General features: G+C 38.3%; 1 protein-coding gene across 18 annotated transcripts in view; it reads right to left on the bottom strand.

The window, feature by feature from the left end:
- Window positions 1-19,636, bottom strand: part of utrn (utrophin) — a 311,025-nt gene that overhangs the window by 285,319 nt on the left and 6,070 nt on the right. For 15 of the 18 annotated variants that reach the window (XM_073939615.1, XM_073939623.1, XM_073939621.1 and 12 more), the window contains exon 2: window positions 15,990-16,119. In XM_073939615.1, coding sequence (XP_073795716.1) covers window positions 15,990-16,071 — 82 coding nt within the window. In that variant the 5' untranslated portion in view covers window positions 16,072-16,119. Of the gene's footprint in view, window positions 1-3,832; window positions 4,031-15,989; window positions 16,120-19,636 lie in introns of those variants that run through there. The other 3 variants (XM_073939617.1, XM_073939620.1, XM_073939628.1) reach the window with 1 other exon arrangement.

Raw genomic sequence — 19,636 nt, 5'->3', positions numbered from 1 at the left:
AAGGTAAATCAGTTGCGTAACTCGAGAGCTTGCAAATGTAAATGTGAGCACTTGTGATAATAATATTTGTATGTGTAGGTTGAAATGTACACTTACAGCTCTGATGTGAACAGCTGAATCCCTCGATTTGCACGCACACACAACAATCCACACACTTGTGTTTTAAATTGGAAGTTGCAGATTAATAGTTGTGTATTTGTAAAATGTCATTTACAAATACAAAATGACAGACACACGTGTGCACGGCAAATTTGATTGCATCTTATCTCTACAACCACAGGTCGGCACTCACAACCTCTCAGTTTCGTCAGTACAACTACAAATCTCCCGCGCTCTGACTTTTGCTACACATCTCCCGCGATCTCTGTAGCAGAACCCATCTGTGCACTTGCAAATGCAGAGGCGTGAGCAGCGCGGGGCGGGGGAGGGGCGGGGCAGGTGTAAAGCTGTTTGATTGGCTGATGCCTGACCAATGAACAATGCCAGCAGCCAATAGGACTGAGGTGCAAAAGAATCATTTACCACGATTATTTTATTATTTAGGGTTTATTTAAACTCTTTTCTGAAGAGATTCTTGTTAAAAATCATTAATTTTGCGGAAATGTACATACCAGTAAAAGAGCAGCAAAGCCAGTTTATTGGCTAGAGCCAGCCAATGAGATGGGGCGTTTCTGTTTGTCAGGAGACAGGGCAGCTCACGTTGTTGGAGGCCTTGAGCAATCAGAGGGTAAGTTATGATTTTTAATAATTATCTATATGTTCAATACTGTTAGCTAAGCTAAGGACTGTGCTAGGTGCTTCTCTAGTTTGTTTTTTTATATAAGAAACAGTTATGAGTTATGTAGGAGTTGCTTTCTATCATGTTATATCGTTCTAAAGATACGATTCAACCCACATTAAATAAGTTGTAATAGTATTTATAGTAAATAATATTACGTTTTTGAACCATACTAACTATAGTAAACTGTATTATACTGTATATACTGCAGTATCTACAACTTTGTTAATGAATGCAACAGCACACTGTAGTATTAACTAGCATGAACTTTAATAAATTAAAGTATATTTACACACACATTAATAGCAATTAAAAATAACACTAGGCGTTTCAGTTTCTCACTGATTATACCGGTTTTTGTTATAATAACCTGCATCATGGCTATCTATCCATCTATCTATTTACATGTTTGTGTACAGTGTGTCCTTTATATCACTTTTTTAATTATGAAAGTTACTAACTATAGGTTATTTCTCAGTTTCCTGTAAGGATGGAGTGACAGGAGAGATCAGCATGTTTCAAGTCGATGAGGAACTCAGAGAAGCTGCATAGCTTGAATAGGATATTATTTATGCTAAAGATGACATGATGATCCAGCTCATCTACAAACACTTCAAAATGATTCAGATCATTCAAGAGGAAGCCGACCATTTGTTTTCTCTTTTTACCTGCCAAGATGATTACAGATTTGAACAAAACACACACTCACCAACACACAACTTTTATTTTGATAATTGTTTAATGTAGTATTTTTACACTTTACTGTAAAGTAGGGCTGTCAAACTCAGTTCCTGAAGGGCCGTAACCCTGCACGTTTTTAGTTTCAACCCTGCTTCAACACACTTAAGTGAAAGTTTCAAACAAACCTAAAGGACTCAGTTAGTTTGATCAGGTGTGTTTAATTAGGGTTAGAACTAAACTTTGCAAAGCTGCAGCCCTCCAGGAACTGAGTTTGACACCTGTGCTGTAAGGGAAATGTTTAACATTAATTTGTCAAATAAAATTTACAGTGCAAATAAGTGCAGTGCAAATGTCTAGTCACTTGTATTGAAATATTTCAGGGTTTTTCCTTGTTCATAATGAGATGGATGTGGTAAATCCAACTTCATTCATTACCCATCAAATGTTATCTCCTCTTTAATCTTTTGCTCAAACCTGTTGCTTAACCCTGCAGATGAGATGCTCAAAGTGGACCCTCAGCCGAGCGATGGACACACATATCATGTTGAAGGATGCAAGTTGTGGACCTAAATCAGATGTAATGGATGTAGATGTATAAATCAGAAAGAAATGAAACTGCTTTAAAATGTATTAGGTTTTACATATAAATATGTGTTCTTAACAGATTTGTTTCAACTTGATATTTGCACAATAAATGACTGTTTAGACTGTTTAATGAATGTTTAGTTTTAAACAGATAGCTATATTTCAATCTTATCAAATTTAAGCTATATATATATATATATACTTCAATTTATTAAAGTTCATGCTAGTTAATACTACAGTGTGCTGTTGCATTCATTAACAAAGTTGTAGATACTGCAGTATATACAGTATAATACAGTTTACTATAGTTAGTATGGTTCAAAAACGTAATATTATTTACTATAAATACTATTACAACTTATTTCATGTGGGTTGAATCGTATCTTTAGAACGATATAACATGATAGAAAGCAACTCCTACATAACTCATAACTGTTTCTTATATAAAAAAACAAACTAGAGAAGCACCTAGCACAGTCCTTAGCTTAGCTAACAGTATTGAACATATAGATAATTATTAAAAATCATAACTTACCCTCTGATTGCTCAAGGCCTCCAACAACGTGAGCTGCCCTGTCTCCTGACAAACAGAAACGCCCCATCTCATTGGCTGGCTCTAGCCAATAAACTGGCTTTGCTGCTCTTTTACTGGTATGTACATTTCCGCAAAATTAATGATTTTTAACAAGAATCTCTTCAGAAAAGAGTTTAAATAAACCCTAAATAATAAAATAATCGTGGGAAATGATTCTTTTGCACCTCAGTCCTATTGGCTGCTGGCATTGTTCATTGGTCAGGCATCAGCCAATCAAACAGCTTTACACCTGCCCCGCCCCTCCCCCGCCCCGCGCTGCTCACGCCTCTGCATTTGCAAGTGCACAGATGGGTTCTGCTACAGAGATCGCGGGAGATGTGTAGCAAAAGTCAGAGCGCGGGAGATTTGTAGTTGTACTGACGAAACTGAGAGGTTGTGAGTGCCGACCTGTGGTTGTAGAGATAAGATGCAATCAAATTTGCCGTGCACACGTGTGTCTGTCATTTTGTATTTGTAAATGACATTTTACAAATACACAACTATTAATCTGCAACTTCCAATTTAAAACACAAGTGTGTGGATTGTTGTGTGTGCGTGCAAATCGAGGGATTCAGCTGTTCACATCAGAGCTGTAAGTGTACATTTCAACCTACACATACAAATATTATTATCACAAGTGCTCACATTTACATTTGCAAGCTCTCGAGTTACGCAACTGATTTACCTTCATACTACATTTTCAGAATGAGCCTGTGTTGCATTTCTCTCTGTCTTGCGCTGAACGCAGTTAACCAATCACAACAGACTGGGTCATCGGGCCAATCACAGCAGATTAGCCTCATTAGCTAAGGAGGGGTTTGGGAACAACAGCTAAACAAATCATATGGGAGTCATTGGGATAATCAAGTAAAAATAAATGCATATTATAAGATAATAAACGTGTTTTCTGACCTTGCATGCAGATCAGCCTGTTGTTGGAGACCCCCAAACCCAAATTAAGACCTTTTAATATGCATAACAGGGGCTCTTTAAAACACAAACATGACCCCAAAGCAACACAAGCAAGAGTAACATCGGCTCTTTCTACAGAGGGCTCAAAGGTTATCAGGTATGGAGTAAACTCATCTTCGGCTGCAGGAAACTGCACTCAGGAGAGTTTGGTGTTGATCTACGCTGTGAGGCAAGACAGAATACGAAAAGCACAAGAAAAGAGAGCGTTTGCTGAATCAGGAAGTAGGAGAGAGCGCTCTTACCTAAGAGAGGAAAGGAAAACTTCTTCCTCTGTTTTCTAAAAAAGCTGCGCTTTCTCCACGGCAACCACCTGCTCATGTTCACAGCGTGCGCTCCATAGAGATAAAGGAGAACGGGAGGATGGAGATAAACGGAGGAAAACGGCACACAGGAACTTCAAATCATGTCCGCCAAAAGAGTGATGCTGACGAACGCAATGCATGCTGGGAGTAAACAGAGACAACCTGCGGTGGGTTCCTCTCTAACCGGTGCAGTGTGTCAATCAAACACACAAGCTCACATCCTGTCAGTGGCGCACGGAACATCACACACACACACACTATTAAAAACACACACACTTACACACAGGGCAGCAGAATCAGTCACTCTAAAAATAGGATCAACTTCCTGTTTTGTTTTTTTGACATGCATTACTACACTAGCTGCTGCAGATGACGTCATGAAGATGCTGCAGCTGTGAAACCTAAAGGGAAACAATGACTTAATGAATAAAAAAGCTCGTGAGCGTCAACACTTATGGACAAGCTTGCAGGGCTGGAGTGGGACTCCTTTTCAGCCCTGGAGTTTCAAGCCTTAGACCGGCCCACCTCAGTTCACGACTATATTAAAGGGTCACGAAACACCAAAACACATGTGTTGAGCTGTTGACAGTGGTATATGTGTCTCACACTGCTAAAAACACTATTAGGACACCTATATTTCACTAAAAAGTGTAAATTGGTTGTTTTTGCGTCATTTCAAGCAAATTCGTACTTCCGGTTTGAAACGAATTTTTGAAGCTGCGTCACGGTCATGACATAATAGCGTGTATTCCAGCGTGCAGACTGGACGTCTGTGCCAGAGTGTGTCTTATTACGTCTTACAGTGTGCTGCATTAATGCATGAGTAAGGCTTGGTTCAAACCAATCAGCGCGCTCTATTGTGCAACTTCATTAGTATTCATTACTGTCACAGTGTTTAGACGGCAGAGACGCCACGTTGTGTTGGCAAAACAAGCGTGAAGTGTTGCTTTTATAGTTTGCTGCAGTGAAGTTTTGTTTTCATTTTCTCTCTGTGAGAGCTCAGCTGGAGTCACGTGTGGATTAACAGTGTACGCGACGCTCGACAACAATAACTTACGTGTCTAAGGAGGATTATTGTTTTCCTGAGAGCTGTTCTCATCTGCAAACGCTGAGATCCGGATTCGCTTGTAGTCTCCTCTTAATAAAGACGCGGCTCTAGTTGCTGGTGATTGTCCTGTCTCTACAGATTTGGTAAGTGAGCGACCAGTGCTCTTTGTTTATTCAGTTTGTTCGTATCGAACGAACTATTGCACCGAGTGTAAACATGTTAGCACCACAACCAAACTTTAACCTCGTGTAGGATTTTCACCGCATTTTGTGACTGGAATAACACACGCGGCTTTCTGACGCTACCTGCCGTGTGCATCTAAGTTTCCGGGAAATGCTGAGTTTTTTTCTCTCTCATTAACCGTGCGGTATCAAACATTGCATGAAAAATACACGCTTAGAGCAGATCCTCGAATCAAATATCTCGTTTGTTGTGAGGGACATGAATGAATTCCCTGAATAAAAGAGCCAAACTACAGTTAAAGTCCACCATTTAATAATTTGGCAAATAATTCGACTACAGATGTCCATGCAAACAGTCACTTTGTCCCCTGTGTGTGTGTGTATTTTGACTCTGAAATTCAGAGCGCCCAAATAGACACTCCCACACCCTGCCTCTTTTCTTCCTCCGACACTCCCCCCTAAACAGAGCTGGACACGCCCACTTTTCTGACTTTTTCCAAAGTAGAGGTGTGAAAACACCCTGCTGAAATGAGGGGGTTTCATGGCCCTTTAACATAAGGTCATTTCCAATTCCGTTTCTAATGACACAACCGCGTCTTTTACAAGAAAACAGCTGCTTTAGAACTTCAAATGTTCAACAACCCTAACAGTATTATATGTCTTAACAATACAAATGAAAAAATTATAATAATGCATATTCAGGTGAGATTCGAACACGGGTCGGCGGCGTAGAAACACAATGCGCTGACCACTGGACCACAATGGCGCTGTTGTGTTGGGAAGAAAAAATATATATTCAAATTATATCAGACTTATTAAGTAGTGAATCATCTGATTTTCATTGAGCAGGTGTTTTATTCATTAATTTTAATTATTCTAATTCTTATATTCATTAAGGTGCCGCTGTTTGGGGTCGAATGATGATTTACTATTACATCATCATTAACCTGCAGGCTGCATTTTGCTCACGGGGCTGCGAGAAAATAAAAAGAGCAGAGCTGCGGCAAAATAATGGATATAAAGAGAGAGGCTGTGGTCAAATACATGAATAAATGAAAAGAGTGTGACTACTGAGAGTACAAGCAGCAAGGGACACCGGCCCTCGCGGCCAAAAAAACGCACCGGCCCACCGGGAATTCTCCCGGTCCTCCCGATTAGCCAATCCGGGCTCGCAAGCTTGTGTCCGAACATGCAACAATTTTAAAGAAAGGACTCATATTTAACCCATTTTACAAGATGCAAGATACAGTGCATCCGGAAAGTATTGATGGCGCTTCACTTTTCCCACATGTTTTTATGTTCAGCCTTTTTCCAAAATGGATTAAATTGATTGATTTCCTCAACATTCTACACACAATCCCCCATAATGACAATGTGAAGAAAGAGTTTTTGAAATTGTTGCAAATTTCTTAAAAATAAAAAAGCTGTAAAATATGTGTACATCAGTATTCACAGCCTTTGGCGTGACGCTCTAAACTGAGCTCAGGTTCATTCTGTTTCCACTGATCATTCTGGAGATGTTTCAGCAGCTTCATTGGAGTTCACCTCTGCTCAATTCAGCTGATTGGACATGATCTGAAAAGGCTACACCTGTCTATATAAGCTCCCAGGGTTGACAGTGCATGTCAAAGCACAAACCAAGCATGAAGACAAAGGAATTGTCTGTAGATTTCCGAGACAGGATTGTCTTGAGGCACAAGGCTTGGGAAGCTTACAGAAACATTTCTGCTGCTCTGAAAACTGCAATGAGCACAGCGGCCTCCATCATCCGTAAGTGTAAGATGTTGAACCACCAGGACTCCTCCTAGAGCTGGCCGGCCATCTAAACTGAGGAATCAGGGGAGAAAGGTGATCAATAACCCGACGGTCACTCTGTCTGAGCTTCAGCGTTCTTCTGGTGAGAGGAGAACCTTACAGAAGGACAACCATCTGTGCAGCAACCCACCAATCAGGCCTGTAGTGGCCAGACGGAAGCCAGACTCTTTACCAAAATTCATCTGAAGGACTCTCAGAGCATCAGAAACTGAACTCTCTGCTCTGATGAGACTCAAACTGAACTGTTTGGTGTGAACGCCAGGCGTTACGTTTGGAGAAAAGCAGGCGGCGCTCATCAGCAGGCTAACAGCATCCCTACAGTGAAGCATGGTGGTGTTGGCATCATGCTGTGGGGATGTGTTTCAGCAGTAAATACCAGAGAAACTGCATAGGGTCTGAAAACACATGGCCCGGGGATTCATTTGTTGATTTTCCTTTGAGGTTTTAAGGAGGTCAAGACAAGCTATGAACCAATCACACACACAGAGAGAGAGAGAGAGAGAGAGAGAGAGAGAGAGAGAAGAGGAACAGAGAGGACTCTTTTGGTTTCACTTTGTTAGAGTTGTGTATGAAGGCGTGAAGATGGGTTTATTATCACACATGAAAACCTAGACTGTGTGTTTTGAGGAAATCCAATGAAGAGGGAAGGGCACATCCTGTGTGTGTGTGTGTGTGTGTGTGTGTGTGTGTGTGTGTGTGTGTGTGTGTGTGTGTGTGTGGCGTGCACGTGTATCCATGCAATACACACAAGAAGCGCTAATTACACAAAGGAGCTGCTCTGAAGAGCTCAGATAACAAAGCACTATCATAAGGAGGGGGATTGTTTTTTATTATAGTGATAAGAGTGTTTTTACAGGTGGTTTGTCAAGCCCACTCACCTGTGAGGCAGACTTCAGAAATGCACAATTTAAATAAAGGGATTACAAGCAAGTGTCTGGCGCTAGTGTTGGTTCAAGTGTCAGAGAGACAAAAGTTTTCTACAGGTGGTTTGTCAAACCCACTCACCTGTGGGAACACTCAGAATTACATAATGTTTTAAGGTTGTCGTGTGGTGTGGTGGGGGTCCTGGTTTTGTTTACAGGTTTTTTTTTAAATAACAAACCATTAAAGTACACACTAAACCTCCTAATTTGCTGTTAATTAATAGTTAAGACAGCAGTTGGGTTTAGGTGTTAGTCATGTCGAATAAGATTATGCAGATTATGTATTTTATATTCTCTCTCCCCCCTCATAGCAAACTATCTGCACCTTTACATCTCTAACATACTTCATTCTGTCGGATTTATAAGCATGTTTAACTCAATTTTGGTCCCCACATTGACACAAGTCCCCATGAGTCTGTGTGTATTCAGGTTTAAGTCCCCACTGGGATATAAAAACAAGCACACACACTCCTCTCTGTAATGACAGCTCTGAATACAGACTTTCCCTCACCACACCCTCCTCAAACATCCACACACACACACACCATCAGTCATGTGCAGGGAATGCAGGAACTGACTTTCACTCAATCCACTTCCCTTTATCCTGTTCTTCAATGGCTGAACTCTAAAGGTTACTGAACACTCAATGTCAAATTTGCACCCATAATTTTGCACACACACACACACACACACACACACACACACACACACACACTCTCTCTCAAACACACACACACTCCCATTAAAAATAATCATACACACTCTATGCACACACACTCACACTACACAATCTGTCTTTCTCACACACACACACACACACACAAAAACACACACACAGTCACATAAACAATCATACACACTCACGAACACACAAACATATGCACACACACACACATATATATGCACACACGCACACACACACACACACACACACCCATTAAAAATAATCATACACACACTATGCGCACACACTCACACCACACAATCTGTCTTTCTCTCACACACACACACTTACATAAACAATCATACACACTCACAAACACACAAACATATGCATAGTTGCATACACACACATATATATGCACACACGCACACACACACACACGCACGCACACACGCACGCACGCACGCACACACACACACACACACACACTCCCATTAAAATAAACATACACACTCTATGCGCACACACTCACACCACACAATCTGTCTCTCACACACACACACACACTTACATAAACAATCATACACACTCACGAACACACAAACATGCACACACACACACATATATATGCACACACGCACACACACACACACACACACTCACATAAAAATAATCGCACACTCTATGCGCACACACTCACACCACACACTCTGTCTCTCTCTCTCTCACACACACACACAAACACACACTCACATAAACAATAATACACACTCACGAACACACACAAAAAATGCACACACACACACACACACACACATATATATAAGCATACAAACACACACAAAAAACACTCAAGACACACTCTCTCTCTCACACACAAACAAACAAACACACACACACACACAGCAGAAATGTGTGCATGCTGAGATCGCCTCAGGTGGATTTCCTTTATTTGCTTACACGGTTCAGGGTTTCAGGTGACACACACACACACACACACACATGCTCACACACAGTGTCCATTTCACAAGAACAATCTGAGGTAATAAGGTCACTGAACCAGGAAACACAGTCTCAAAGCAGAAACACCCTTCGCTGGGTCACTCTTGCCCTTTACCCAGCATGCACTGCAATATACCGGAGGTCACCGGAGATGTAAAGGTGCTTCTAGACTCAGAGTGAGGGATGTGGGATAATAATGACTCTCCTTCAGCCGACAGGAACTCATCTCACTTCCTTACTTTCACTTTTCATTGATGAGAACTGCCCAGTGCTGCTGTCAGACACAGTGCATGTGTGTGTGTGTGTGTGTGTGTGAGAATGAGTGTGTATGGGTGTTTCCCAGTACTGGGTTGCAGCTGGAAAGGCATCTGCTGTGTAAAACATATGCAGCCGGACAGATGGACAGACAGTCGGACAGACAGATATACAGACAGATGGATCTGGCCCTGAGTGCTGCTTATATAACAGTTGGCCGCAGTGAAGGGACCGTCTCACCTCTCTCTACAATAGCCTGTGTGTGTGTGTGTGTGTGTGTGTGTGTGTGTGTGTGTGTGTGTGTGTGTGTGTGTGTGTGGGAGAGAGCAGGAATGCCAGTGTTTTTGGAGGAGGACACGGGCGAAAGACAGACAGACATGTGGAAGAACAGACAGCAGTGAAACACAAGCAGTCTGTGTGTGTGTGTGTGTGTGTGTGTGTGTGTGTGTGTGTGTGTGTGTGTGTGTGTGTGTGTGTGTGTGTGTGTGTGTGTGTGTGTGTGTGTGAGAGAGAGTATATGTGCATTTAATATGGGCATATTATATTAATAATAAAGGTATGTAGTATGGGTGTGTTGTAGATATGTCGATTAGGCAAGTTTAAAAAAATAATAAATGAATAAAATAATAATAAAATAAAATAAAAAATGTAAAAAAAAAAAAATAATAAATAAAATAAAATGAATAAGTCGAAGGAAAATGAATTAAACATTTTAATTAAATAAAAAATTAAAAAAATTAATAAAATAAAAACAAAATTAATAAAAAAATCAAAATAAATTAAATAAAAAGATCTAATCTTATTAAATTAAATAAAAAGACTATGCTGGAGATAAATGAATGATTTTTTGATAAAATAAAATAAAAAATAAATAATATAAAAAATAAATAAATAAAATTAAAAGTTAAATTTAATTAAATAAAAAAATTTAAAATTAAAATAAAAAAATAAAAAATAATAAATAACATAAAATAAATGAACAAAATAAAAAAATAATAAAAAAAATAAAATGATTAAGTCGAAGAAAAATGAATGAGAAATTAAAAATTTAATTAAAAATAAATAAATGTAATAAAATAAAAACTAAATTAATTTTAAATATCATATTAAATAAAATAAAAAAACTATACTGCAGGAAAATGAATGATTTTTAAAATATGATAAATTAAAAATAAAAACTATTTAAGAAAAAATATTAAATAAAATATAAAAGAAAAGAAACATAAAAAATTAAATAAATTGAATTAAAATAAATAAAATAATGAATTAAATGAAATAAAATAAATAAAATAAAATAAAATAAAATAAAATAAAGTAAAATAAAATATTCAATAAAATAAAAAGTAAAATAAATTAAAATAGAATAAAACAAAATAAAAAGTAATAGGGCTGCATGGAGGCGCAGTAGATAGCACGTTCGCCTCACAGCAAGAAGGTCACTGGTTTAAGTACCAGCTGGGTCTATAGGTGAATTGGGTAAGCTAAATTGGCCATAATGTATGTGTGTGAATGAGAGTGTATGGGTGTTTCCCAATGATGGCTTACAGCTGGAACGGCATCCACTCCATAAAACATATGCTGGATAGGTTAGCGGTTCATTCCGCTGTGGCGAGATTAAAAGGACTAATCCAAAAAAGAAAATGAATGAAAATAAAAAGTAAAATAAAATAAAATAAATAATAAAATTATATCATGTTTTCATAACAAAGCTCAAATTTTGTGTTAGTACAATAACTAGATGGAAGCATCTGGCCTGTTGATGCATAATATAGTTCATTTAGGTGTCTGTGTCAGGCGGACTGGTATAACCTGTGCACCCTGATGCAGGAAGTTGCATTCAGTGATTCAGAGTCAACGCACTTCCCATTTGTGTGTCGGTGAGTGATTAAAGGGTTAATCATTAAACTAATCTCCCTCCTTCAACAGTGTGCTTTACCCAGAATACTTTAGGGAGAATGTCTATCAGAGTGTTTCTGCAGACTGTCTTTATCAACTCTGATTATAAACAATAGCGTTAATACATGTTTATCATTAGAGACAGGATATATTCACACACTGCTGACACACACACACACACAACCGCTCATAAGTGATCACAATCATATATTTTTATCCAAGGCTATTATACCATCAGAAACTTACACCGGCCCATGACTAATGCGGATGAGATGTATTATATTGTGCTGCCCTACTCTACAGTGTTTCCTCAGTTGCGTGTGTGTGTGTGTGAGTGTGTGTGTCAGAGTTACAACCACTCAAGAACTAGGGCTGCACGATATTGGAAAAATAGACATTGCACTATTTTTTTTCCTGCGATATTTAGAAATTCAGAATCTGGAGTTTTGAACTGCTCAAAATATGAATAATCAATAATTCTTTAATAATTTGGGTAATTTTTAAGCACTTTCATAGAATATAAAAAATAATAAGTAAAAACACTAAAACAAACATTTTTAGTTTCTGTTGGGTTGTTTATAAAGAATATGACTTAACTGTCAATTCAGATAAATCAAGGATCTAATATGTTATGATATTAATACTAATTGTTGTTTTTACTGTGATAAAGGTGAGCTTATTTGGAGAATGCAAAGATGACATTTTATTATAACATTTAGGAATTAACACGAGTGACAAAATAAGTGATTTACCTTTTTGTTCAACAATTACAAACTTTTTTTATCACAACAATTACAAAACAGAAGGAAATATCTTGTCACAAAATTGTGAAAATATAAAAACAGCTAAACACTAACCCCCTGAGTGCTTTAAAAAATTAACATGTTATAAAACAAATAAATTGTGGATAAGATAAACTTGTTCTAATAATTTCCAACAATTAACTTTGAAATAAATAAAATAATATGGCAGTTATATAATATATATATATATATATAAGGTTATATACATTTTTATTTTTTTTGCTTTGCATCGCACCTCCAGAGATGTGACTATTGCGGATGCGGACATCGCGATTTCGATGCTGAAACGATGTATCGTGCAGCCCTATCAAGGACAATGACCTCTGTTTCATGAGTGAGGACAAGCTCCACGAATCAAGCTGATGATGTCTGTGCTGCTTTTGATATCAGCTTGATTAATGCCGATTAGCTGCGTCTCAAATCGCATACTTATGCATTGTTCTACGCCATTTTATAGTATAAATAGTGTAAGTAGTGCGTTCACGCTGAAAACTCTAACAATAATAAGTGCACTTTAATTAACCAGATGATGCACTCATTCAGCCGCTAAAATGAAGTGTGTAATAATGGACACTTCACACACTCAACGACCGCAGGTTTGCTTACGTAGCGGAAGGGGCGGAGCTATCGGGCGCACATGTTGGATTACTTTATTAATTTTGCATGGTAAAAGCAAAATCCTCCTACGAGAGTGATTATAGCGCCTCCCGGTGGTGAATGCGGTTACACTCACGGCAGGTATTATTTGATAATTCGGTCGTTTATTTCACTGATTTGGCGACCGTCAAACGTCATCAGGGAAACGGTTTGAATTTCCGCTTAGTAAAAAAACATCAGTGTGCCATTTGGGACGACACTACATACATATACTATCCTATTGAGTGTGTAAGTGCATAAGTACATAGTGCATAGTGTATAGTGTGCCATTTGGGACGCAGCTTGTGTGTTTGATTTTAGGCCTTTCCGTGAGTGTGATTTCACAGGAAGTGGTTTTAGGAGAGCTTCTTGCTCTCTGATGCTATTGACATTATGACAGGAGAGTGTGTGTGTGTGTATATGTATATGACTGTCTGTCTGTATGTGTGCGTATGAATGAGGTCTATGGGGAGAGAAGTGCAGTGTGACCGCAGCTTTATTCATAGGCTAATTATCCTCTTAGTTTGAACAAACCCTTTAATATGTCACCACACACACCTTCATCCCACAGTCAATGATTACGGCTGTAAAGCGTCAGCTCTCATTGCTAATTATTGACTAGCAAAGCAGAAACAAATCACTGTGTGTGACCGTGGCTTCAGGAGAAGCCATGCTATTGACACACCTACCAAATCACAGACTATATCCCTTCATTCCCCGTTCACTCATCTGACAGTCCCACAGCCAATCATTACTCCTCAGCAGAAAACATTAACTGAGCTGAGGGACTTTATTCACAGTCTGCCCACAACAGAGGCACATGACTTGGTTAATATCGCAATCAAAACAAACAAAACAAGGTCCGCTGCTGACTGAAGACACGGGACTCCCTTTCCCTCTACAACATTATTTTCCCTGGCAGCTCCAAACCCAAGAAAACATAACTTCTGCCTGTCACTAGGAGACCGGAATCCTTACAGAAAGAAAGCCATTGTGGTCTGGAAAGACAAGAGCTGTAAATCCACAGCGGAATTCCAGCATTCCCAAAGAGAGAGAGAGAGAGAGAGAGAGAGAGAGAGAGAGAGAGAGAGAGAGAGAGAGAGAGAGAGAGAGAGAGAGAGAGAGAGAGAGAGAGAGAGAGAGAGAGAGAGAGAGAGAGAGAGAGAGAGAGAGAGAGAGAGAGAGAGAGAGAGAGAGAGAGAGAGAGAGAGAGAACTAATAAATAAATAAATTCAGACCATCCACACCATAAGAAATGGTTTAACCTCTTGTATTCATTTATATAAATCCACATATTTATAATTGTAATTAAATTACACACACACACGTTTGTTTTTGTGAAAAGTGGGGACATTACATAGGTTTCCATATATTGTATTGCCCTCATCCCACCCCACCCCTAAACCCAACCATCACATGAGTCTGTGTGCAGCTTTACTCTCTGATTAAACTCATCCTGTAGGATTCATAAGCTTTTTGAGAAATGAGGACGTCACCAATGTCCTCATATTTCACCTCCTTTTTGTCATATCCATGTGTTTATACAGATTTGTGTCCTGGTATGTCCCAAAAACACGTACACACGTACACGTACACACAAACACACACACACACAAACACACACACAAACACACACATACACACATACACACAAATATATATATAGTAGGGCTGCTCGATTATGGGAAAATCATAATCACGATTATTTTGGTCATAATTGTAATCACGATTACTCAAAACGATTATCAGTTGAAGTCAAAATTATTCGCCCTTCTGTGAATTTATTTTTATTTATAAATATTTCCCAAATGATGCTTAACAGAGTTTTTTTTTTACAGTATTTCCTATAATATTTTTTCTTCTGGAGAAAGGCTTATTTGTTTTATTTCAGCTAGAATAAAAGCAGGTTTGAATATTTTGAAACCTATTTTAATAGCTCAATATTATTAGCCCCTTTAAGCAATATATATGTCTGCAGAAGAAACTACTGTTATACAATGACTTGTCTATTTCTAATTAAGCCTTTGAATGTCACTTTAAGCTGAATATCTTGAAGAACATCTAGTAAAATATGATGTACTGTCATCATGGCAAAGATAAAAGAAATCAGTTATTAGAAATGAGTTATTAAATCTGTTATGTTTAAACTGCGCTTTAAGTATCTTCACTGTATTTTTTATTTTATTATTGATTAATAATGAAAACAGTCAGCTGCAGCAGGAATATCGCACGATGTCACTTTAAGAATAGTGCGGCTCTGATATGGTTTCTCTTTCTCGTGTCTTTTGATTCTCAACTTGTTCGTTTATTACACAAATGAGGGTTAACATGAATAATCACTAAACACCGCGCTCTGACACAAATGTGCATGTATTTGACCATTAAAGCGCTCACATTAAGATCGCGTTAGATGTGTGTGTTCTCTTCTGTCCGAGGCTAAGCGCGGCTACCAATATACAAATATTCAAAACGCATTTGGGAGTATTTGAAGAATTACAGCTGAAATTTCACTTTTTATGAGGAATAAAACCAGATTGTTGCCAATAATTACTTTTATTTGCCATCAAGTACTCATTTTTATAGTGTAAACTGTCAATTAAAACACAACAGTACACGCATGTTTAGGTTAAGGTCAATCCAATCATGTAAAAACTGCATTTTGAGAGTCCAGAGTCCATTTTTCAGTAAAAAATAATAATAATAATACACGCTTCAGACAGCCCCTCACTTTTATCCACACCAATAAAGAGTGACTAAACAAAAGTGAACACTCTTGACAACAAATTCTCAAACAGAAACTGCTACCTACAAACCTTGCCATGTCAAAGCTCAGCGCTTCAATAGTGCTGTAATGCTGACCCGCTCAAGCTCACCTGATCTCCACTTGATGATGTCAGTGAATTCGTTGTTGTCTCCGCCCTCAGACGCCTCTGACATCACACCCACGGTGGCCATCTTCACGTGCACGTCTGAAACGTTCACCTTTACATACACAGCAAGTACCTGCAAACACAGCACACGCCATCAGCCCTCAACCGCTATGTGAAATTCAACACTAGCATATCAGCAAGAGTAGGAGGTCATTCCATAAGTGTACAGCGGGGAAAATAAATATGGAACATGTCACCATTTTCCTCAGAAAACATCTTTCTAAAGGTGATGTCGACTGGAAATTTCACCCGAAATCCATAAATGCAGAGAAAAAACTAAACTTGTTTGTTTATAAATGCAGTTCTGTCTAATAAAATAAAAAGTGCTGAACACATGAAGAAAGGAAGGTGTATTTGAGCAGTGAAAGCCCAGACAGTGGCTGAAATCTGTCAGTAGTTCTTCAGCAAGCCTCTGCCCTTCCTCAGTGTAAATGAAGATCAGCTGCTTCAGTCCAACATCTACATCAGCAGGAGGATGAAGATGAAGACATTTCAGCAAGACAATGATCCAAAACACAGCCGAGGAGACTCTCAGATGCTTTCAGAGAAAGACAATCAAGCTGTAGAATGGCCCAACCAATCACCTGAGCCGAATCCAATAGAGAATACAGAATACAGCTCAGATTTAATAGACAAGACCCACAGAAGCATCAAGATTTTGACACTCTGATGAAGTTTGTGAGAAACTCACACCTGAGCACTGCATGAGGCTTCATTCTCCATATGAGAGACGTCTTTAAGCTTCAGCACCAAGCAAGCCTTTATATAAAGTATTAAACACATTTCAGTAGTTCAGCTCTTTCTCCTTCTGTCAGTCCAATGTTATTACACTGAACTCATCCATCAGATTTTGTATTGTTTTATTTCTAACTCCTCTAGAAATATTATTCCCAGGAAAAATACTTATACTTATTTTCCCTGCTGTATGTGTGTGTGTATCTACAGTATCTATCTATCTATCTATCTATCTATCTATCTATCTATCTATCTATCTATCTATCTATCTATCTTTCTATCTATCTATCTATCTATCTATCTATCTATCTATCTATCTATCTATATATATACATATTCCAGAAATGGCGGATTTGTAGTTCATAAGTTATTGTAAGGGAGATCCAGCGATCTTATGAAGTATGATCGCTGGTAATCGTGACATATAGGTCATATATACACACACACACACACACACACACACACACATATATACATATACATACATATAAATATATAAATATATATATATATATATATATATATATATATATATATATATATATATATATATATATATATATATATATATATATATATATATATACCTATATACAGTTGAAGTCAGAGTTATTAGCCCTCCTGTTTATTTTATTTATTTTTTTAATATAAATATAAATATATATATATATATATATATATATATATATATATATATATATATATATATATATATATATATATATATATATATATATATATATATATATATATATATATATATATAAGACAAAAATAATATTGCTGAAGGGGGCTAATAATATTTACCTTAAAACGTTTTTTTTCTGTAATAATTCTGACTTCAACTGTATTTATATATATATGTGTTTGTGTGTGTGTGTGTAAATATATATATATATATATATATATATATATATATATATATATGTGTGTGTGTGTGTGTATGTTTGTGTATGTATATATATATATATATAGATTGGCTTATATATACACAGCATATTCCTCTTTGACATGTTTAGACAGACCACACACAAGGGGGACAAATATGTGACCTTACATTTTTAGCAATTCACTTGCAAGTTTTACAGTCTCCTGTTATAGCGTTCCTCCTGATTATTTTATTTAGTTTTTTTTTTTAGTTCGACAGTATCTCCAGCAGAAAATCCCACTAGAATTTAAAGCGACAGTCACCAAAGCAGCACAATCAGGATCAAAGCCTGAAAGGGTCTGTTTCAGAGAGCTATACAACATTATCTGTGTCATATTTTGAGCTGAAAGTTCACACACACTCTCTGGAGACACTAGAGACGCACTTTACATGTTGTTAAGAGTCATTGTCCAGTGTAAATCAGATGTCAGCAGCAGCAGCAGCAGGTATTGAGATGTACAGTAGTGATGTGGATCAGCTCAGATCAGCAGTGAGATCCGCAGGGCAGGTAGAGTCATCCCCAGCAGCAGACACACAGATATCAGGAGTCAGATATGATCAGCGCATCAAACACCCGCAGCCCAGAGCAGACATCAGCCAGAGGCTGAACCATCACTGCTCCAGGAGAAGAAAACGCTCTTTTGTGTGTGTGTGTGTGTGTGTGTTTCTGTCTGTGTATGCATGTTCCTGTGTGTACATGTTTGTGCGCTTGTTTCTCTGTGTGTGCGCATGCATGTGTTTCTGTGTGTGCGCATGTTTCCATGTTTATTTGGTTGTGTGTTTTTGCTCTTGTCTCTCTGTGTGCATGTTTCTGTGTGTGGGCTTCTGTGTGTGTGTGTGTGTGTGTGCTTGCATGCAATCTTGTGTAAGTGTGTTTGTGTGCGCATGCGTTTTTTGTGTTTCTGTAAGTTTGTTTGTGCTTCTGGGTGTGTGTGTGTGTGTGTGTGTTAATGTTTCTGTGTGTGTGTGCGCGCATGTGTTTCTGTGTGTTTGTGTGTTTCAGAGCGTGTACATGCATGCGTGTTTCTGCATGTTTATTTGTGTGTGTGTGTGTGTGTGTGTGTGTGTGTGTGTGTGTGTGTGTGTGTGTGTGTGTGCGTGCGTAAGTGTCTGTGTATATATGTGTGTTTTTATGTGTGTGTGCGTTTCTAGTTGTGCGAGCATGTGTTTCTGCATGTGTGTATGTGTGTGTGCTAATGTTTCTTTGTATGTGTGTGTGTGTGTGTGTGTGTGTGTGTGGTTCTATGTTTGTGTGTGGTTCTTTGTGTTTCTGCGCTCATATTTGTGTGTGCGGTTCTATGTGTGTGTTTCTTTGTGTTTGTGTATGTGTGTGGTTCTATGTGTGTGTGCGCTTCTTTGTGTTTGTATGTGTGTGCGGTAATGTTTCTTTGTGTGTGTTTGTGTGTGCGCTAATGTTTCTTTGTGTGTGTATGTGTGTGCGCTAATGTTTCTTTGTGTGTGTATGTGTGTGCGCTAATGTTTCTTTGTGTGTGTATGTGTGTGCGCTAATGTTTCTTTGTGTGTGTATGTGAGTGGTTCTCTGTTTGTGTGTGTTTCTGCGCTCATACTTATGTTTGTGTGTGTGTGTGTGTGCGCGCGTGTATGTGTGTGGTTCTATGTGTGTGTGTATGTCTGTTAGCGTTTCTTTGTGTTTGTGTATGGTTCTATGTGTGTGTGCGTGTCTTTGTGTTTGTGCATTTATATTTCTGTGTGTGTGTGCGAGTTCTTCCTCTGTGTGTACGTGCGTGCATGTTTCTGTGCACACAAGTGTTTCTTTGTGTGTGCGCATGCGTTTGTGTTTATGTCTATTTGTGTGTGAGGGGCTCAATGTATTTTTGTGTGTGTGTGTGTGTGTGTGTGGGTGCATGCAAGTGTTTTTGTGTGTTTTTGTGTGCACACAAGTGTTTATTTGTGTGCGCGCGCATCT

The sequence above is a fragment of the Danio rerio genome, chromosome 23 (assembly GCF_049306965.1).
Source record: "Danio rerio strain Tuebingen ecotype United States chromosome 23, GRCz12tu, whole genome shotgun sequence".
NCBI lineage: Eukaryota > Metazoa > Chordata > Actinopteri > Cypriniformes > Danionidae > Danio > Danio rerio.
The sequence above is the reverse complement of the archived record's forward strand: the minus strand, read 5'-3'. Positions and strand labels throughout refer to the sequence as shown.